General features: G+C 45.2%; 1 protein-coding gene across 1 annotated transcript in view; it reads left to right on the forward strand.

Moving 5' to 3' along the window:
- The window catches only part of TMEM57 (transmembrane protein 57), a 69,929-nt gene extending 52,620 nt beyond the window's left edge, over positions 1-17,309 (forward strand). The window contains exons 8-11 of the mRNA XM_018056052.1: positions 777-959; positions 3,332-3,452; positions 10,985-11,159; positions 16,151-17,309. Of these exons, the coding sequence (XP_017911541.1) occupies positions 777-959; positions 3,332-3,452; positions 10,985-11,159; positions 16,151-16,353 (682 nt within the window). The 3' untranslated portion in view covers positions 16,354-17,309. The remainder of the gene's footprint in view (positions 1-776; positions 960-3,331; positions 3,453-10,984; positions 11,160-16,150) is intronic.

The following is a 22,992-nucleotide window of genomic DNA, read 5'->3' on the forward strand; positions in this document are numbered from 1 at the left end:
TATTGATATAGAAAGCTAGGAGGAGGAGTAGCAAGGCAGAGAATGTGGCTGAAATTTCTATCTGAGATTAAGCATCCTGTGATTCTAACTACGAGTTCTATTTTGGGATACTGGGAGAAAACACCTCCCAGCTGGGAAGGAAAGGCTGCAGTGGGCTGTGGCATATTGTATTCACGCAAAGAAAGACCTGCCCCTCCCACCCTTCCCCTCAATTCCAGTGGGGCCAGTTCCATCTGCTCTTCGTTGATCTCAGACTGGAGTTCTACGAGGCAGTAGAATTAGCTCTCCAGTTATTTTCTCCTCTCTTAGAAACTTGTTTTATCCTGTTTCTTAGATTGCCTTCTGTAGATCACTTGCAGAAGTGAAGTGAAAGTCGCTCAGTCATGTCCATGTCTTGTGACTCCATGGACTGTATCCATGGAATTCTCCAGGCCAGAAAACTGAAGTGGGTACCCGTTCCCTCCTCCAGGGTATCTTCCCAACCCAGGTCTCCTGCATTGCAGGCGAATTCTTTACTGTCTGAGCCACCAGAAAAGCCCAGTAAAGCAGAGGCTAGGCCCAATTCTGTATTTTGTAAAGTAGCTTGTTTGTTTGTTTTTAGGAATTGTTAAATAATAATGACTGTATTTTCCCTGGGCCCTCTGGGAGTTGACATCTGTGATCTGCTATTCAAATCTCCTGTTTGGCCTTAAAATGATAAAGAGAAGCCATGTCTTTCCAGGGTTTATGGTGAACACTTCTAATTGTAAAACTGTATGACAATCATTTCCATATAGATTACATAATGCTGTGCAAATGAAGCAGAAAGATAAGCAGAATATCAGCCAGTTGGAGAAAAAGCTAAAAGCTGAGCAGGAAGCCCGAAGTTTTGTAGAAAAGCAGTTAATGGAGGAGAAAAAAAGGAAGAAGTTAGAAGAAGCTACTGCTGCCCGGGCTGTCGCATTCGCTGCTGCATCGAGGTAGGTCCATGCCGCCTGTCGGGCTTTCCTTGGACTGAGAATGGGAATTTGATGCCTTGGGCAGGTCTGGAAATACAGTCATGCACGGATGGATTGCTGTTAAGTACTGTTATGTTAACTGGTTTATTTTTATTTATTTATTTATTTTTTTAATTTTAAAATCTTTAATTCTTACATGTGTTCCCAAACATGAACCCCCCTCCCACCTCCCTCCCCATAACATCTCTGTGGGTCATCCCCATGCACCAGCCCCAAGCATGCTGTATCCTGCGTCAGACATAGACTGGCGATTCAATTCTTACATGATAGTATACATGTTAGAATGCCATAAACTCCGTCTATGCAAGCTCAGGCGCTCATGACCGCTTCATCCCTCGTGACCTCCTCTATAAAGCAGGATGAGGGAATTTCTGTGCCCTCCACACCTGGAAGGCAAAATGCTGCTCAAAAAGGGGTTCCAGTCACTTTCTGTAAGACTAATAGTTACTACATACTTTGAGAGAGCCTATCTGGACTTTTGTTCCCTGCAGAACTGTCATTACTAAGTTGTGTGTTTCTGGAGTTTTTATCTTAAAATGTAAGAAAGATAAAATCTCATTTCCCCAGGCACTGTGTCCTGATTGTTCATGTCTTTGTTGGACATCAGCAAACTGTCAAATGACCTTAAAAAAGATAGGGAAAGAGTTAAGAGCCTCTTTTTCTCCCTCTCTGTCTCTCTTTAGCTTCTACTTCACTTTTTCACTTTTTCTTCATCTTTTCGACTGGTGAAGTTCTGCATAGTGAGGGTCAGTTATGGGTTTACAGATGCAGCATAAGGGTAAATTATTATTTATTTCATTTAAATTTCTATCCCCAAATTTGTGTCTATGTGATATAGTTCTACTTTTTGCTCTTTTGTATTTGGCACGTTAATAGCCTTCTTTTCAGTTCTGGCATTTGTAGAATACTTGGTAAACCATAATTTCATCTTTTAGGAAGTATCAGTGGGATGGAGAAGTCTTTCTCCTGTGTGATCATGCCTTACCCTGGCAGCCTCTGGACTGCAGCTGGCTGAGCTGATTTGGCCCATCAGCATCTTTACAAATTCATAAGACCCGTTACTAACTTGCCTAGAATGTGACGAGTTTTGTTTGTCCATCATTTAAAGATTTGTAAGCATTTCTGAAGCACTTGCATTGCAGGAGATTTTCCTGAACAGTTGTCTGGTGTGGCTTGCGCTCTCCTTAATTCGTCTAACAGTTACTGTTTTTTAAAAAAATCCTTTAGGTGGATATGACATTTTCTTAACCATATTGTTTAGTGTCTCTTATGCCTGAGAATCAGTATGTTGGTTTCAGTCTCTGTCCTTAATCTCTTCTGCTTTCAGTTAAGCTTATTGCCTTTGCTCTCTTACCCTTGGATGGTTCTTGTTTGCCATCATTCATGTGAGTAAAGTGAAAGTTGCTCAGTTGTGTCTGACTCTTTGCAACCCCATGGACTATACAGTCCCTGGAATTCTCCAGGCCAGAATACTGGAATGGGTAGCCTTGCCCTTCTCCGGGGGATCTTCCCAACCCAGGGATCAAACCCAGGTCTCCCACATTGCAGGTGGGTTCTTTACCAGTTGAGCCAGTAGGGAAGGCCCTCATTCATGTGGAGGCTGTTTTATTCTTAAATAAATCTCAAACCTTAAAGAGTCTCTCTGGACCTTCCTTTTTGTGGGCAAAGGATACCTACTCCACCAGGCCTAAACGGTTCATCAGCTTTGAACTTGCTGTTATCATCATCTTTTTAAGTTTTTCCTTATTATAGCCCTGACAAGCAACTCTAATGCTGCTTCCTTCTCTTTCTATTTACCTCAGGCTTGTCAAAATATCATGCCTAAAGAAAGGTGATGTTTGCAGTGTATATAGCTCCTCAAAAGTGAAAATGTTTCTAGCTCACTGCCCTCTGCTGGAGACAGAAGACATCTGGTTCTGTCTTGCTCAGCTTGTGTGCGTTGTTCCAGGTCATGTTGCCTGATGGGAAGCTTGGTGGATTGGCAAAGTGGGAAAACCTCAGCTCTCACCTCGTTCTGTGACCGACAAGTTGGCAACCTTGGGACTGTGTTTGCTTTTTCAGTATTATATCTAAATAGCTTCAGTTTTCTTCTCTGGAAAATGGAGAAGAAGGCAGTATGGGTAAAAGTACTAGCTTAGCATCTGGCTCATCTAAGACTCCCAGTTAGTAATCATCTTAGGTCATTTTTGAGTTTATAAAAGTAGAGAGAGAATGAGCAGACTGAGCCAAAAGCCGAAATCTGATTCTGTGAGTACAAGAAAAATATCGGTCTTGAAGTATGATTAAACCTATACTTGTTTGAATTCTTTTTCCTTTCTCTTCTTTTTTAAAAGGGGAGAATGCACCGAAACCTTACGAAATCGGATCAGAGAATTAGAAGCAGAGGGCAAGAAGCTCACAATGGACATGAAGGTTAAAGAAGACCAGATCAGAGAATTAGAGCTGAAAGTTCAGGTAAGGGAGGAACAGCCAACTTCATTGCACTTGAATTCCTCTTAGATTTGTGCTCTGTGCTGCCATGAGGAGATGGTCCCTGCTAATACAAGCCAAACCCTATCGCATTTGAAAATCTCCACATGACCAGAAGAAGCTCTCATCTTGTCCAGCTCATTCAAGCTATATTTAATTTAACTGGATTCTAAGACAAGCCAGAAATATTGATCCCTGACATGTTTTATACCAGAATTTGGTTTACCAGAGATTCATTTCACTTTTTCAGGTTACAGGCCAAATTAGTGTGCTATGGAACTGATACACCTCTTCTTAGCCCTAACTCTGTATCAGTTGCCAGGGAATTGACCATTCTGGATGGCTCTGAGCCTCACAGATGGCCAGTCAAGGCATGGAGTAGAGGAAAACTGCCGGTTCTTTGGACAGTGCCAGTTTGGGGATTGTGTATACCTTGACAGAGTATTTGATGTTGGTCTTTAAAGGGACATTTAAAACTCATGTCTTAAGTTGTAAAGTTACAGTAATTTGAGTTATAGGGAACTCATAAAAAATCAGTGGCAGATAGAATAGATGACCCAGAGACAAAGCCTAAAGTGTGCAGAAATGGATGAAACAGCGAGGGTGAATCAGTGAGGGCTGTGGAAGAGCTAGACAACGGGAAAGAAGAAAATTAGACACTCACCTGATAGCACAGAAAAAGAAATGCCAAAGAAAGTCAAAATTCCACAGGCAAAGAAATGCGTTTTGCTTTAAATCACAAAGTGGGGACTTCCCTGGTGGTCCAGAGGTTAAGAATCTGCCTGCCAATGCAGGGAACACAGGTTCAATCCCTGGTCCGGAAAGACCCCACATGTCTTGGGACAACGAATCCCTTGCACCACAGCTACTGATTTCATATGCCCTAGAGCCTGAACTCCAAGACAAGAGAAGACACTGCAATAACAGAAGCCCATGCACAGCAGTGAAGACCCAGCACAGCCAAATAAATGAATAGTAAAAAAATTGTTAAAAAAAATAAATAAATAAATCACAAAGTGGAAAAAAAAATTCTTTTTAATCACCTGGGGCAGATACAGATATTGCAACAAATGTTATAAATAAGGGATTAATATTCTCAATATGTAAATAGCTCATAAATATTGCCAAGAAAAGCTCAAATATACAGAAGATAGGCAAAGGATATGAATAAATAATTCACGGAAAAAATACAAATGACTGATAACAATGTAAGAATATGTCCTTATCTATCACCAAAGACAGATTAAAATTGGGTATCATTTATAGTCTGTGAAATTAGCAAACAATTTTTAAACAGTGATAACAGCCTGGGTAAGGGTGCAATGAAATAGGCCTTATATGTTGCTGGTGGAAGGATAATGTTCTGGAAAGACCACGTATTTTCTAAAAATATTTTCCTCACATTCCAGCCTAAGGTAAATATTTTTAAATCTCACCGATGATTCATACACAAAGATGTACATCACAGTGGTATATATTAATAAATGCAAAAAAAATTGAAAATAATCCTAATAGTGGAGATTTAATAAATTATGGTACATATACATTTAGGTCCATACTGTTTCTGTCCTTTATTGTTCCCATCTTTGCATGAAATGTTCCCTTGTTGTCTCTAATTTTCTTGAAGAAATCTCTAGTCTTTCCCATTCTATTGTTTTCCTCTATTTCTTTGCATTGTCACTGAGGAAGTCTTTCTTATCTCTCCTTGCTGTTCTTTGAAACTCTGCATTCAGATGGGTATACCTTTCCTTTTCTCCTTTGCCTTTTGCTTTGCTTCGTTTCTCAGCCATTTGTAAGGCCCCCTCAGACAACCATTTTGCCTTTTTGCATTTCTTTTTCTTGGGGATGGTCTTAATCACTGCCTCCTATACAATGTCACGAAGCTCCATCCATAATTCTTAAGGCATTCCGTCTATCAAATGTAATACCTTGAATCTGTTTGTCACTTCCACTGTATAATCGTTCAGTCTGAATTTTGCAATAAGGAGTTCATGATCTGAGCCACAGTCAGCTCCTGGTCTTGTTTCTGCTGACTGTATAGAGCGTCTCCATCTTTGCCTGCAAAGAATATAATCAGTCTGATTTTGGTTTTGGCCATCTGGTGATGTCCGTGTGCAGAGTCGTCTCTTGTGTTGTTGAAAGAGGATGTTTGCTATGACCAGTGCATTCTTTTGGAAAAACTCTGTTAGTCTTTGCCCTGCTTCATTTTGTACTCCAAGGCCAAACTTCCCTGTTACTCCAGATATTTCGCGACTTCCTACTTTTGCATTCCAGTCACCTGTGATGAAAAGGACATCATTTTTTGGTGTTAGTTCTAGAAGGTCTTTTAGGTCTTCATAGAACCATTCAACTTCAGCTTCTTCAGCATTAGTGGTTGGGGCATAGACTTGGATTACTGTGATATTGAATGGTTTGCCTTGGAAATGAACAGAGATAATTCTGTCATTTTTGAGACTGTACCTAAATACTGCATTTCAGACTCTTTTGGTGACTATGAGGGCTCCTCCATTTCTTCTAAAGAGTTCTTGCCCACAGTAGTAGATATAATGGTCATCTGAATTAAATTCACCCATTCCGGTCCATTGTAGTTCACTGATTCCTAAAAATGTCAATGTTCATTCTTGCCTCCTCTTTCACTACTTCCAACTCACCTTGATTCATAGACCTAACATTCCAGGTTCCCATGCAATATTGTTCTTTACAGCATCTGACTTTATATCACCAGTCACATCCACAACTGGACATTGTTTTTGCTTTGGCTCTGTCTCTTCATTCTTGCTGGAGTTATTTCTCTGCTCTTCTCCAGTAGCATACTGGGCACCTGGGGAGTTCATCTTTCAGTGTTGTATCTTTTTGCCTTCTCATACTGTTCATGGGGTTCTCAAGGCAAGAATATTGAAGTGGTTTGCCATTCCCTTCTCCAGTGGACCACGTTTGGTCAGAACTCCACCATGACCCGTTCATCTTGAGTGGCCCTACATGACATGGCTCACAGTTTCATTGAGTTAGACAAGGCTCTGGTCCATGTGGTCAGTTTGGTTAGTTTTCTGTGATTGTGGTTTCCATTCTGTCTGCCCTTTGATGGATAAGGATAAGAGGCTTATGGAAGCTTCCTGATGGGAGAGACTGACTGGTTGGGGTGGGACGGAGGAGGGAGGGGGTGGCGAAGCTGAGTCTTGTTCTGAAGGGTGGGACCATGCTCAGTTCAGTTCAATTGCTCAGTCGTGTCCGACTCTTTGCGACCCCATGAATCACAGCACCCCAGGCCTCCCTGTTCACCACCATCTCCCAGAGTTCACTCAGACTTATGTCCATCGAGTCCGTGATGCCATCCAGCCATCTCATCCTTGGTCGTCCCCTTCTCCTCCTGCCCCCACTCCCTCCCAGCATCAGAGTCTTTTCCATTGAGTCAACTCTTCGCATGAGGTGGCCAAAGTACTGGAGCTTTAGCTTTAGCATCATTCCTTCCAAAGAAATCCCAGGGTTGATCTCCTTCAGAATGGACTGGTTGGATCTCCTTGCAGTCCAAGGGACTCTCAAGAGTCTTCTCCAACACCACAGTTCAAAAGCATCAATTCTTCGGCACCTTCTTCACAGTCCAACTCTCACATCCATACATGACCACAGGAAAAACCATAGCCTTGACTAGACGGACCTTAGTCGGCAAAGTAATGTCTCTGCTTTTGAATATGCTATCTAGGTTGGTCATAACTTTTCTTCCAAGGAGTAAGTGTCTTTTAATTTCATGGCTGCAGTCACCATCTGCAGTGATTTTGGAGCCCAAAAAACTAAAGTCTGACAACTGTTTCCACTGTTTTCCCATCTATTTCCCATGGGAGTGATGGGACCAGATGCCATGATCTTCGTTTTCTGAATGTTGAGCTTTAAGCCAACTTTTTCACTCTCCTCTTTCACTTTCATCAAGAGGCTCTTTAGCTCCTCTTCACTTTCTGCCATAAGGGTGGTGTCATCTGCATATCTGAGGTTATTGATATTTCTCCCAGCAATCTTGATTCCAGCTTGTGTTTCTTCCAGCCCAGCGTTTCTCATGATGTACTCTGCATATAAGTTAAATAAGCAGGGTGACAATATACAGCCTTGATGCACTCCTTTTCCTATTTGGAACCAGTCTGTTGTTCCATGTCCAGTTCTAACTGTTGCTTCCTGACCTGCATACAGATTACTCAAGAGGCAGGTCAGGTGGTCTGGTATTACCATCTCTTTCAGAATTTTCCACAGTTTATTGTGATCCACACAGTCAAAGGCTTTGGCATAGTCGATAAAGCAGAAAGAGATGTTTTTCTGGAACTCTCTTGCTTTTTCCATGATACAGCGGATGTTGGCAATTTGATCTCTGGTTCCTCTGCCTTTTCTAAAACCAGCTTGAACATCAGGCATTTCACGGTTCACGTATTGCTGAAGCCTGGCTTGGAGAACTTTGAGCATTACTTTACTAGCATGTGAGATGAGTGCAATTGTGCGGTAGTTTGAACATTCTTTGGTATTGCCTTTCTTTGGGATTGGAATGAAAACTGACCTTTTCCAGTCCTGTGGCCACTGCTGAGTTTTCCAAATTTGCTGTCATGGAGTGCAGCACTTTCACAGCATCATCTTTCAGGGTTTGAAACAGCTCAACTGGAATTCCATCACCTCCACTAGCTTTGTTCGTAGTGATGCTTTCCAAGGCCCACCTGACTTTACTTTCCAAGATGTCTGGCTCTAGATTAGTAATCACATCATCATGATTATCTTGGTCGTGAAGATCTTTTTTGTACAGTTCTTCCATGTATTCTTGCCACCTCTTCTTAATATCTTCTGCTTCTGTTAGGTCCATACCATTTCTGTCCTTTGTCGAGCCCATCTTTGCATGAAATATTCCCTTGGTATCTCTAATTTTCTTGAAGAGATCTCTAGTCTTTCTAATTCTGTTGTTTTCCTCTATTTCTTTGCATTGATCGCTGAAGAAGACTTTCTTATCTCTCCTTGCTATTCTTTGGAACTCTGCATTCAGATGCTTATATCTTTCCTTTTCTCTTTTGCTTTTCACCTCTCTTCTTTTCATAGCTATTTGTAAGGCCTCCCCAGACAGCCATTTTGCTTTTTTGCATTTATTTTCCATGGGGATGGTCTTGATCCCTGTCTCCTGTACAATATCACGAACCTCATTCCATAGTTCATCAGGCACTCTATCAGATCTAGGCCCTTAAATCTATTTCTCACTTCCACTGTATAATCATAAGGGATTTGATTTAGGTCATACCTGCATGGTCTAGCGGTTTTCCTTACTTTCTTCAATTTAAGTCTGAATTTGGCAATAAGGAGTTCATGATCTGAGCCACAGTCACCTCCTGGTCTTGTTTTTGCTGACTGTATAGAGCTTCTCCATCTTTGGCTGCATAGAATATAATCAGTCTGATTTCAGTGTTGACCATCTGGTGATGTCCATGTGTAGACTCTTCTCTTGTGTTATTGGAGGAGGGTGTTTGCTATGACCAGTGCATTTTCTTGGCAAAACTCTATTAGTCTTTGCCCTGCTTCATTCTGCATGCCAAGGCCAAATTTGCCTGTTACCATGCTCAGTAAATCTTTAATCCAGTTTTTCTGTTGATGGAAGGGGCTGTGTTCCCTCCCTCAGGCCAAACAATGGTAGGGGTAATGGCGGCTTCCTTTGAAAGGACTTGTGCAGGCACTATTGTATTCAGTGCCCCGACCGTGCAGCAGGCCACTGTCGACCCACACCTCCGCCAGAGACTCCTGGACACCCCCAGGCAAGTCTCAGTTGTTTGTGGATCACAGCAAACTGTGGGAAATTCTTAAAGAGACGGAAATACCAAATCACCTTACCTGTCTCCTGAGAAATCTGTATGCAGGTCAAGAAGCAGCAGTTAGAAGCAGACATTGAACAACGGACTGGTTCCAAATTGGGAAAGGAGTACGTCCGGGCTGTATATTGTCACATTTTGCAAAATGCTGGGCTGGTTAAAGCATAAGCTAGAATCAAGATTGCTGGGAGAAATATCAATAACCTCGGATATGCAGATGACACAACCCTTATGGCAGAAAGCATAGAGGAAGTGAAGAGCCTTTTGCTTGAAAGAGGAGAATGAAAAAGCTGCCTTAAAACTCAACATTTGAAAAACGAAGATCATGGCATCTGGTCCCAACAGTTCATGGCAAATAGATGGGAAAACAATGGAAACTGTGACAGACTTTATTTTCTTGGGCTCCAAAATCACTGCAGGTGGTGGCTACAGCCATGAAATTAAAAGATCCTTGCTCCTTGGAAGAAAAGCTATGACCAACCTAGATAGCATATTAAGAGGCAGAGACATTACTTTGCCAACAAAGGTCCGTCTAGTCAGAGCTATGGTTTTTCCAGTAATCATGTATGGATGTGAGAGTTGGACCATAAAGAAAGCTGAGAGCCTAAGAATTGATGCTTGTGAACTGTGGTGTTGGAGAAGGCTCTTGAGAGTCCCTTGAACTGCAAGAAGATACAACCAGTCCATCCTAAAGGAAATCAGTCCTGAATATTCATTGGAAGGACTGATGCTGAAGCTGAAGCTCCAATACTTTGGCCACCTGATACGAAGAACTAACTCATTGGAAAAGACCATGATGCTAGGAAACATTGAGGCAGGAGAAGGGAATGACAGAGATGAGATGGTTGGATGGTATCACTGACTCAATGGACATGAGTTTGAGCAAGCTCTGGGAGTTGGTGATGGACAGGGAAGCCTGGTGTGCTGCAGTCCACGGGGTTGCAAAGAGTCAGACACGACTGAGTGGCTGAACTGAACTGATACATTTAGGGATATTATCTAGTCAATAAAAATTGTATTTTTAAAGAACTGTAGATCATAAAAGTTTTTAGAAAATTGTACATTTAATGTGATTTCAATTATGCTAAAAGATACATAGGCTTAAAAAAGACTAGAAGAAGATATGTCAAATTTTTTGCAGCATTGGGATTTTGGGTGACTTTTATTTTCTTCTTTGAACTGTTAAGTATTTTTTAATTCACTATAATAAGTTTCAGTTTCTCTTAAAATGAAAATATTAAAATATCAGTGTATATGTGTGTGGGTGTGTTCATCTGATGTTTTAAGTGGGTTTATTTTGGAATATACCCAATCAAAATAATTTAAGGTTTTTACAGTTTTAAGTTGAGAGTATAGTTTTGGCTAATTTAACTAGAGCATTATAGCACCATTTGCAACTGGCAGCAGGGTCTTTGTGGTTCTGAGTTAGGATTTTAAGAAAGTGTTTTCTGTGGAGACAGAGTCCACTGTTACCTCGAAATACCCCAACACAGTCACTGTTTCTGTATGTGCACATCACTGTGTAAATACATTTTACACTCCCTCTAAGGGGTAAGGTCTAAACCTATGAAGCAGCATGTTGTGTTCTAGGGGCCAGGTCGGTAATGGTGGGATTTTATTTGTGATTTCAGGCTAATTTGTAGACATCGATGCCAAAACTGTCTTGTAACATTGCTGCTTTGATGATATTGATAGGAGCTTCGGAAGTATAAGGAAAATGAGAAGGATACTGAGGTGTTAATGTCAGCCCTCTCGGCCATGCAAGATAAAACACAGCACCTGGAGAACAGCCTGAGTGCAGAGACAAGAATCAAGCTGGACCTGTTTTCTGCACTGGGGGACGCAAAGCGACAGCTCGAGATTGCCCAAGGTAGGCGAGCAGCAGGCCCAGGTCAGGGAGGCCTGGGGACACACAGAGCAGAGCTTCCTTAGAGCTCTAACCAAGGGCATTTGCGCTTGCAGTTCCAGTCGCTTGATAAGTGCCCATCATGAGCATCTGGGAATCATCACATTAATTCATTTTGCAGACGCATTTTGAGATGAGAACATGTCCAGCAGGGCACACAGGGAAAAGTATGAGTTTCTGTGCTCAAGGAGCTCAGAGTGTTGTAGAAGTATGTAGAGAACTGCAGGGTCACCAAAAGGTGCCAATGGAGCAGGATGCATGGGCTCTCTGGGAACATCGGCAGATACTCAGCCGGTCTAGAGAGTTAGAGAGGGCCATTTCTCAGGGGAACTGATGTCTCCCCTGGGTCTTGAGTGATGAGAAGGGGTTAGCCCAGTGAAGAAACGGTGTAGTGAGCGGAAAGGGAAGAGAGCCGTCTAAAGGGAAGAAGCAGCTTGAGTGAGGCGCTGCTGGCTCTGTTTGACCGGAGCAAAGGTTGCAGATAAGGGCAGGAAGGAGGAGGGTCTGGAGGGCAGGCTGTTCCTCAGCAGATGTTACTGAAACTCGCTGTGTACCAAACACTGTGAGCATCCCCGAGGGGACCGATGGTAACGGGCAGACGTATAACATGGAGGGGTGCAGTGAAGGAAAGAAAGCAGTGGCAAGGGAGCCTGTGCTGGGGTGGAGGGGGCGCTGCCGGTTTGACATGGGGGACGTGGAAGAGCCTTTGAGTAGGTAGCGTTTGAGCAGAGACTGGGAGGAGAGAGAGAGGGAGCAGGTAAGTGTCTAGAGGGAACTTGCGTCGTGGCCAGTGGGGCTGCAGCCTGAGTGACGGGGAGAGTTTTTAGGATCAAAAGTAGCAGGAGCCACATTCTGCCAAGCTTTGCCGCCTATGGAAAGGACTTTATTCCAAATGCCATGGGAAGCTTTGGAAGGCTTGGGAATAGAGACTTGACATGACCTAATGAAAAGAAATTTAGATTTTGTTCCAGAAGTTGATAAGCCACAAATAGATGACTAAAGAAAAATTTTTTCAAGCGGTTGACTTAGTGGAAGGAAAAGAATATCTCAACAGGTACTTGCAGAGCATTCACACTTGCTCTACGTGAACCATTTACCAGAAGGTGAAAAGGAGACAAGATGAACAAGACATGCTCTAGTTGAGGTTCCACTCAGGTAGTGGCACTCAGACTTTTTGGTCTTAGGGACCTCTTTACACTCTTGACACATTATTGACCAGGGGATTTCTGCAGGAACTAATGCCTGTGGTGTTACTGTCTCCAGTCAATAAAGTGTTAAAACTGAGTGTCCCAGGGAGGTGTGTTTCAAGTGTGTTTCTACATTCAGTATGTTGTACTTTCATTTTCCATGTTGTTTCTGGAAGATTTCATTTAGTTTCATGAGGAAATGCACATGAAGAAGGCAGATAATGTCTTAGTACTAGGGCAAGGATAGCGTGGACGCTATGAGAAGTGCCATACCAGGGAAAGCCACACATAAGGCCTGCCACCACACGGTGGAGGCAGGCGGCTTGAAAGGCCAGAGGAGGGGTCAAGGCAACTTCCTAAGGGAGGGGCCGTTGAATGGACTTTGAAGGGTGAATTCTTTTTTTTTTAATACTTCAAATTTTTTATCTTGTATTGGGATATAGCCAGTTAATACCAGTAGTCATGTATGGATGTGAGAGTTGGACTATAAAGAAAGCTGACCACCGAAGAATTGATGCTTTTGAACTGTGATGTTGGAGAAGACTCTTGAGAGTCCCTTGGACTGCAAGGAGATCCAACCAGTCCATCCTAAAGGAGATCAGTCCTAGGTGTTCATTGGAGGGACTGATGTTGAAGCTGAAACTCCAATACTTTGGCCACCTGATGCGAAGACCTGACGCATTTGAAGAGACCCTGATGCTGGGAAAGATTGGGGGCAGGAGGAGAAGGGGACAACAGAGGATGAGATGGTTGGATAGCTTCATCGACACAATGGACATGGGTTTGGGTGGACTCCAGGAGTTGGCGATGGACAGGGAGGCCTGGCGTGCTGAGGTTCATGGGGTCGCAAAGAGTCGGACACAACTGAGCGACTGAACTGAACTGAATGTTGTGGAAGTTTCAGGTGAACAGTGAAGGGACTCAGCCATACATATACATATATCCATTCTCCCCCAAACCCTCCTCCCATCCAGGCTGACACATAAAATTGAGTAGAGCTCCACATGCTATACAATAGGGCCTCCTTGTTAGTTATCCATTTTGAAATAGCAGTAGGTACATGACCTTGAAGGGTGAATTCTGAAAGAAGAGAATGGCAGGGAAGACCGTTGTTATCTGAGGGAACAGTGTAAGCGAAGGAAAGAAAGTGCTGAGAACGTCCAAGGGAGCAGTCCAGTGACCTCTAGCTGAGGGATGTGGAAGAAGAGAGTGGATTAGGGGGACCGTGAATGAAACAGTACTAGAGGATGTAACTCCTGGATTTTCAGGAGGGAAGAGGGTGACATGTTCCAACAGGGCTGCTGAAACCTTGGAAGAAGAGCGGGACAGATTTAAGGAACGAGAAGTGAGTTTGCTTTGGGATGCGTTGATCTGAAGTTGCCTCCCAGACACTGAGCTGAAGGTCCTCATCAGTCCGTGGGAATTTGGGGCCCCTTGGGGTTGCGGGGTCAGTGAAGCCATAGGAGAGGCTTGGGATGGCAGCGATGGAGCAGGAAGAGAAGAGGGTTGAGAATCAGACTTACGAATCTGCGGATTCAAGGAAAGACATTTGAAAAGAAGCTTCCTGGGAATCCTGCTTTAGAGCCAGACTTCTGAGCACACACTGTATTTTTCTGCCTGCCTGGCTCAGCTCCCTGAGAAGTGGCCACCCTCTCTCTGCCTCCTCCCGTTTGCTTGGATTTACAGACTCGAAAGAGGTTACCTCCTGGAGGGAAGCAGCACCTGGTCTCAGAGTAGCCAAGGGGAGCTTGGCTTCTCAACACGGATTATACTTCCTTGTTGGCCCGGAAATTCCTGTAAAGCCACAGAGAAGCAGAGAGCTGTCTTTGCCAAAGCTCTGGGAATGTTTGTACATTACTGATTAAAGAAACCAAGCTTAAATCTGCATGGAAAAGAAGATTCAGTGGCTCATATATCAGATGCTATTAGGTATTTTATTCATCTGAGGTTTTCTTTGTTCAAAGAGAAGGAGGGTATTTGATGCTCACTTGAAGCTGAGGGGACGTGGAGGAAGCCGGAGGGAGCAGTTCCTGTCTGCGGCTCTTTGCCTCTGCCTTCCCCACTACTTCTCTCTTCTGTCATGCTCGGAATATTCTAATAGGAACCCAACTTTGTAATTTAAATCAAACCCCTGGTTGCCTTTCTCCTGCTTTCTCTATCATTTGATTCATCCTGGTTCCAAAATGGCTTTCATCTCTGCTATATCATTTTTTAAAATCTGCCAGCACACTCTCTTACATTTCGAATACATTACCATCTTCTGTAGGACTCAAAATGAGTGCAACTCAAATGCAACCTCTTACTTTTTTCAGCATTTAAATTTCAAAAGGGCTCCTCCTAAGTGTTCTTCCCCTAGTGGACCAAAAGCATGATGGAGATTGTGTTGGCTTTGGAACCAGGTGGTCCTGGGTTTAAATCCTGCTCAGCCATTGATAGCTGAATGACTTTGGTAGGATGTATACCTTGCAGGGTCTCAGCTCTGCGCTGAGCCAGGCAGTACGGTTTTGGCAAAGACGAAAAAGGGGGAACAGTCTTGGCCCTCACAGAGCTCGTGGGCCAGGGGAGAGATATGGGGCACTACTTGCTGCTGCTGCTAAGTCGCTTCAGTCGTGTCCGACTCTGTGTGACCCCATAGACGGCAGCCCACCAGGCTCCCCCGTCCCTGGGATTCTCCAGGCAAGAACACTGGAGGGGGTTGCCATTTCCTTCTCCAGTGCATGAATGAAAAGTGAAAATGAAGGCACTTAGTCGTGTCCGACTCTTAGTGACCCCATGGACTGCAGCCCACCAGGCTCCTCTGTCCGTGGGATTTTCCAGGCAAGAGTACTGGAGTGGGGTGCCATTGCCTTCTCCGATGGGGCACTAATCATCGCCCATTTCAACACTCATAGGAGACAGAATGCAGACTCTGGAGCCAGACTGCGTCGTGTTCAATCCCAGATCTGTCACTTCACCTCTCCGTGCTCCAGTTTCCTCATCTATAAAATGGATGATGATGATAATTCCCACCTTAGAGGGTTGTTTTGATAAGTAAATGAATTCATCTGTGCAAGCACTTAGAACAGTGTCTGGCACATATGTGTTAGCTATAGTGATTATTAGCATTATTACAAAGAAGAAAGTGACAGAAAGGGAAGTTATGGTGTGTTGAGAATTGAGGAGTTGGGGGCTGGGGCTAGGGTCTGATTTAGATGGAAGGAGCAGGGACAGCTTTGTGATACAGTAGAAACAGAAACCTCCGGAGTTAACAACACAGAGCACAGAAGGGAAGCGGCCGTGCGGCAGGCGGGAGCTGGTTTCCTTGCTTGCCCCGACTCAGAGATGCTCTGTCCTCCCAGAGCAGTGTTTCAGCTCGCGAGGCAGAGCCATAAGTCAAGAGCAGCCCCCTCTTAGGCCACCCTGCTGCTGCCGAGCTCAGCACGTGGCTCCTGGTGCCCGAGCTCTGTGTGCTTCATCACACCTGCCTAGACACAGTTGCTTTCTACTCGCACACCACGGCCCATGGGCCACGTCTGGCCTGCCAGCTTTTCTTGTACCACTGGTGGGCTGCAGATAGTTTTTACATTTTACTATGGTCTTGAAAAAAAAGACAAGAACAGTATGTGGCTCACAGTTTCTAAAATATTTACTGGCCCATTACAGGAAAAGTGTCTCCCCTTGCAAACCATCAAAGCTGGAGTTGAACCCACTTGGGATTGATGGGCCCAAAAGGCCACTGTGTTGGGTGAGCCCTTCCTTCTCACTAATGGTGGGTCTTTGATCTTCCAGGACAAATTCTTCAGAAAGACCAGGAAATCAAGGACCTAAAACAGAAGATAGCTGAAGTCATGGCCGTCATGCCCAGCATAGCATACAGCGCTGCCGCCAGCCCCCTGAGCCCCGTCTCCCCCCACTACTCTTCCAAATTCGTGGAGACCAGCCCCTCTGGACTCGACCCCAATGCCTCTGTTTACCAGCCCCTGAAGAAATGAAGGCCAACAGTGTGTTTTGTTCAGCCATTTGGTTATCAGAAGGCATCACAAAGGAGCGTCTCTGGCAGTCAAGATTAAAAAAAAGTTGATATTGTATTTTGTGGGACTGTATACGTTGTCGTTTTTAAAAAAGGGGGGAAAGATAACATCCAAGTCTGATTAGAACTGCCCATCAGTTTTTCTTGTAAATTTTTAGAAGACCTCACAGAACTTTGCAGTTTATTTTTCTCGGCCAATACATTAAAACCATTCTTGGATTTCAAGTAGCCAATTTTGCCTTTTATGTATTCTTACAGTTTCCTCTTGAAGAAAAAGAAAAAAAAGCAGAGTTTTTGCTTCTCAGCCCTTTAATTTTGTTTTGTTCTTAAATTAGCAAGCAAAACCTGCACATTGGGTTCACATGGGATGATAATGAAAAATTTTAGTTTTTAGTGTGAAAAGGTTCAGTAACCTAACACAGCTTTGATCCCATAGCTGCATTGAAGATATTACATAAAACAAAAATTGATGACCCCTCCAAGGACCAAACAAATTCAAGGAGTATCATTTCAGCCGAGGGGAGAGACTCAGGTGATGAGACCAGCTGTGAGACTGTCACAGGGTTCGTGTCTCAAATGTGTATATTCCCATCGGTGTGTCTACTCCTGGAAACTAGCTAGCAGCAGTCTTGTTCACAGTGCCTTGGGAAAAGACATTCAAGAGGAAACTTGATTTTAAACGATTTCCCCCTTTACCATCATCTGTCTTCTCTCTCTATCAAGCTCACTACGGATCCTGCTGTGAAACTGGTGGGTAGCTGGGCTGTTTGTTACCGCCAAGCCACACCTTCTGTTTTCTTTCATAGAAAGCACCACAGTGTTCTGAACTGGTCTCCAGGCAGGCACCCTGGGAGGGGGAGCTGGGTGGTGGTTGTGTTCGAGAGACTGCAATGCCGGCTAATAGAAGCTGCAGTTCTAGGTTTGGTTTTCGTTTTAATTTCCTTTAACTGTGCTTTCCAGTCTTCGTCATCTTGTGTTTGACGATTTAAAAGAAACTTGACAATTCCTCAGCTCTTGTGCCAAGGAGGGTTTTTTTGTTTTTTTTTTTAAGAGTTTAAAACTCAAAATTCTGCACAAAGATTTCGATTTCAAGTGTGTATTATACATTGGTAGAAAAGTGTTTGCACTGGCAACCTTTGGAAGTGTTTTAAGAATCAGGGTGGGGGTGGAGGGAGGGTCTGGGAGAGGGAGGGGCAAAGCAAAACTGTATTTGGAAACTAGGAAAATTCAGAAACCAAACAGATTGGCTTGACTTCCTTGCCGTGGATTCTGGAAGGACATAGTTCTACAATTTCCTGTTAATTGGCATGTACGTCTCATTTAAAGCAAATTAAGTAGGACAAGCAAGTCAGCAAAATAGAAGTATTAAAAAAGAATCATCCTTTTAATCACAGATCTTATTTTGGGCTTAAAAACTTCTAGCTTTAGCCAGGTGTGCATGTTGCTGCCATTTTGCATTTTTGAGTCATCTTGTGTAACTGTCACCATGAAAGTGTTTCTTGGAATTGCCATAGACTTTTTTCATCTTTGTGCGGAAACATGGAAAATTGTTGCTGACTTTGTGTTGAGGTTTCCCCCATTTTGCTGCCTTTTGGGACACTACTTTGGTTAAATACTTGGTCTTGGCTGCATTCTTATTTTTTTTCCTGTGGGGTTCAAAAGAATAAACATTTTCTTACAGATAAAAACTAGTTTTCTGCCTTTTTAACTTTTCAGGAGGGCACACAAGGTAGATTGTTCTGAATGGGCCTTGGATTGTCACTCTCCTGTCCTCGGTTCTGCGCCCTGACCGTGGCAAGTGTAGCGGGGCTCAGGTGCAGGAAATGGGACGAATCCACCCCAGCTCTCAGGCGGTTTCCCTTCTAGTCTTACTTAGGATGCATCCATTCTTACCCCCTCACCCTCCCTCTTCCTTCCCTCCTTCTCCCTCCCCGCCTTTTCCTTTCTCTGTGGCATTAGAAACAAAGTTGACTTGTTTTCTGGTACAAAAAGCAAGTTAGGGGTGGAGTCGGAAGGTAGGTAGTTGGTGAGAAACTTTTAAGAGCACGTTGCCTTTCCATGTTCCAGGGTCTTGTTGGCCGCTGTGTGGCCAGTACCCTATCGGGTTTCCTTTCTGCTGCGCATCCTGAGCTGATCTCCAGGGTAACCACGTCTGTAGTCCTGCCTTGTTTCTAGGGGCTTCGCCTGTTTTCATCCTCTGAGTAGCCAGCTGCCTGCCCCTCTGGGCCGCTCCTTTCCTCTCTTGGCCATTGTTACAATCGACCTTGGCTCCAGTTTTGGAAAATTCTGCTCTTGGCACCTCGGCCCTGGCCCTATGGCTGGACAGCCTTCCTGAGTCTCGGCCACTTAGGCTGCTGCAAACATACCACACTTAACTCCGCGAGCCAGGTTCCCCAGGGGGGATCCCTCCACTTGGCTTTTGCCTTCACCCTCCCTGAAGGAATGTGTCTGCCCACAGCCTCTCACTGTCGTGTTTTCCACCAAGGATATCTCCAGTTGTCTTTGTTATTCTAGGGCCATCATGAAATGGTTCCATGTTAGTACAGTATGATTTGTTACAGGCCAAAAAATAATGTTTGCCATTCTGGATGATGATTTACAGAAAAAGCGGCCTGCGTGCCTTTTGATTGGCTGAATAACCTGTCTTTATTGACGTCTCCCAATGTGACATCAGGAAATAGCTGCTGTGTGCCCATTCCCTCTCTGATCATCTTTCTAAGACCCCCTACAAAACGAGAATGAACAGTTCCTCATGGCTCCCAGCCTAAAAGGAAGGGGATAGTCCTTTCTCCTGCCATCCCAGTTGCCCAGGCTCACATTTGTTTCCACAAAGCTGTGGCAAGCCACCTGGAATGCTGAACATTTCTAACAGCTGCTCTCAGATTGCTTCCTGCGAAACTCACATCATCCCAGAGGAAGACAAAACAGGAAACTGGAAACCCACCCCAGAGCCAATTCAATGAAGGTGGAAACTAGGCAACTGTGGCCCGCAGCAACTAGACCTGTTTAGGTTAAAGGCCCTTGAGCCCCATAAACACCTGGTTTTCTGTGACTCAGTGGTGGTTGGCGCTGAGCTGGCTTCACAGGCCTGCAGCGTCTCCCTCTCTGAAGCCCTCGTCTGCTCTGGGCTGGGCAGAGCCCTCCACGTGGGGAGGACGGTCTGCTCTCAGCTTTGCCACCAGCACAGCCTCTCGGTGGGTGCTGTTCCTTCACCTTTAAGAAGGTCGACTAAACAGCAGCAGCATTGTTCCTGACTGTCCAGCCGCCCAGGAATCAGGAAGAAGAGAGCTCCGTGAGCTAGCCAGGGCCTCCGACAAGGCCCAGAGCTGGAGCTGCCGCAGGGAGTGGCCGTGAGGCCAGCCTGGCTGGGAATCGGCATCCTGGGCTGACTGGGCACACTGGGGACTCCGTCCCCACAGCCTGACTTCCAAGGTAGCTCCTTAGCACGTGGTCTGCACCCGGGGCTTGCTGCGTCAGCACCCGGGAGCCCTGCTCCAGGCCTCCAGTTAAACCCGCACTCGAACGTCTCCAGGTGATTCCATTGCTTGTGAATTGTTAAGAAGCCCTGCCTGAGCCAGTTTTCCCACCCCGAAGCCTCAACACTGTCACTTTTCTAGTCCATCCCTGAAAATTCAGAATGAGAACTTAATTGATGAGGGGCAAGCTGGAGAGGAAGAACCCAGAGTGTTACACCTTTCGCTTATTGCGTGTATTACCTTTCTCTGCTCTTCATTAGAATGCAAACTCTGTGAGGGCAGGGATTTTCATCTGTTAACCCTGTAACCCCAGCACCTAGAACAATGAGTGCCACATAGCGGGTGCTCAATGAATCCTTATTAAATGAATAAAGCTAACTATTGGATGAGACATGTAACCTGAAATATGATGTCTTAACTAAATCAGAACATCTCTGTAATAGTATTTACTGTTAGAATGACAGTATAAACAACTGTTTCTAGGAGAGGGGAAAATTTGAAGTAGCATATTTACTGTGACTTCTTCCATCTCCCTGTCTCTGTTTTTTGCTCAAACCTTGTTTTTCTTGTCAGATTTTCTCTACAAACTCCTTGAATTTTCCAGGTGCCAAGATTTCCTTAACTGCTCGATGCCCTGCAAAGCCACTTCTCTGTCAGGGAAGCCTTGTTGCAGGGAACCTGCTGGGGACCTAGGTGTTTTTTACCCAGATCAAATTTCCCCAGGTGCCAGTTCAGCTACATCTTGAGTCAATGTGGGGCTTTTTCATTTTGACAGTAATCGAATTATGAAGCATTTCTTTCTGGAAGGTACCTGGTTAACGACGGATCCATCTGCCCAAGGGGACCGCACTTTCCTTGGTCTCCTCCCTTGGGCTTCCCTCGTCTCTGCTTTAGTCCTACCTCAGTGTTTCTTTTCATTCCTCTGCTGACGTTTTAGTCTTGCCCTCAGGAAGGGCTTGCTAGAGAGTTCTGGAATCATCCTGCCCTTATACCTCTGATCTTTGTCCTAAGAATCCCAGGTTTAGCATCACACAACATGGTGTGGTCTTTTGAGCTGTGTCCAAGAAGCCAGGATGGGTTTACTCTGGGCAGTGGTCCACTCCGCCCGTTCCCCAGCTCTGCAGCCTCCAGACACCTGAGGGCCGGGAGGGAGATGGGGCTGAGGAGGTGTGTTAACCAAGCACCAGCCCCTTCGGCACGGTCATTGCCTTTTGCCCTCAGAGCCTGGGCCATTTTGACACAGTATCTGGTACCAGGCCTGAATTTATCTAGAACCGTAGTTCTCAAACTTGGAAGTTTCATCAGAAGTGCCTAAATGGCTTGTTAAAACACAGATTGCTGGGCCCCACCCTCAAGAGTTTCTATGCAGAAGAACTGAGGTTTAGGGCCTGAAAATTTTTGTTTCTAACAGGTTACCAGGTGACCCTGGGTCCCAGGACCCCACTTTGAGAACCACTGACTGGAGAGCAGCCTGGGCGGGCCCTGGAGCCCAGCCCTGTGACGCCATCCCTCCAGCTGCCACCAGGGGGCACAAGCGAGCCTAGCGAGAGAGCTTCCCCTCCAGAGCCAGCTCCACTGGACAGCAGAAGTTCTGCCCTAAAGATTTCTTTCTTTCTAAATGTAATTTTTGTTATTATGTATAAAGAAGAAGAAATATTGATCTGAAGAGCAGGGGAGGTTCTCCAAGCCTGTCTCTGACAAGCATCAATGGCCTGAGGAGCCAGCTTTTTAAGGCGGTGCATGGCCAGGCTTTCAAGACATGGAGCTCCGTCTCCATAGGAAGACTTCTGGGGGCCCCCGCTCCCCCAGCACACTCTTTCAGAATGGTCTGAATAGCTGCCTATTAAGAACCTATTCAGTATTAGAAGTGACTTTCATTTTCGTCTTTACATGTGTGTGTTAAGTTGCTTCGGTCTTGTCCGACCCTTTGCGACCCATGGACCATAGCCCACCAGGCTCCTCTGTCCATGGGATTTCCCAGGCAAGAATACTGGAGTGGGTAGCCATTCCCTTCTCCAGGGGAATCTTCCCAACCCAGGGATCGAGCCCTCATCTCATGTCTCCTGCACTGGCAGAGGGGGGTTTCTTTACCACGGTCCTGCCTGGGAAGCCTGTCCTTCTTTGTATCTCACTATATATATTCCCAATTTTCCACAATAAACTAATATTACTTTTATAATAAGATGTTTTTTAAAACACACTTTCAATGGAATTAAAAGCCAAAACAACAACTCCACATTTGAGAATTGAGAGATTTCACACTATCCAGATTTTTGTTTGTTTTTTTTTCGAAAATCTACAGATCTGGCATCCCGGGGGGCTGGCGTTCCTCTCCAGGCACTGCAGAGTCCGGTGGCAGGGGGTGAGGGTGGTGGGAAGCAGGCCTCAGGAGTCCGTCCCTCACTCGTTAGAACCACGGGGGGAGCTCTTTAAAATTCTCATCCCCAGGGCCTGCCCCCAAAGAGCCGGATCTCACCAGGCTGGGAGGAACCTGGGCTTTGTTTTGTTTTAACTCCACAGGGGTTTCTAATGTACAACCAGGGCTGAGAACTAGAGGGTAGTGGCTGGGGCCTGGGGCCTCAGACAGGTCTCATGGGCATTTGTGGGTCTGGGGTTGGGCCAGGACCGAAGGGACTTTTACCTGGCCAGACAGCTGTCCGGGGCTCCCCAGGTGGCTCAGTGGTAAAGAGTCTGCCTGCCAGTGCAGGAGACGAAGAAGACTTGGGTTCAGTCCCTGGGTCGGGAAGATGCCCTGGAGGGCATGGCAACCCACTCCAGTATTCTTGCCTGGAGAATCCCATGGACACAGGAGCCTGCCGGGGGCTACAGTCCATGGGGTCGCACAGAGTTGAACACAACTGAAGTGACTTGGCCCGGCATGGCACGGCGCCAGTATCGTATCAGTCCAGGAGGTAACTGCTCAGAGAACTGATCCACCGCAGGGCCAGTGGAGCTGAAAAGCCAGAGAATTCTACCTTTCAAGTCACCTGTGCAGCCTTTCTGAGACATCAGAAGTAGCTTTGAGAGCACGTGTTACAGCTTCCCAGGCATCTATAAAGCTGGGCCCCCGGGGGAACTGACAGCTTGACGTGCTCATTGTCCTGAGAGTGTTGTCATCCCAGCAG

Source organism: Capra hircus, chromosome 2, assembly GCF_001704415.2.
Source record: "Capra hircus breed San Clemente chromosome 2, ASM170441v1, whole genome shotgun sequence".
Classification (NCBI taxonomy): domain Eukaryota; kingdom Metazoa; phylum Chordata; class Mammalia; order Artiodactyla; family Bovidae; genus Capra; species Capra hircus.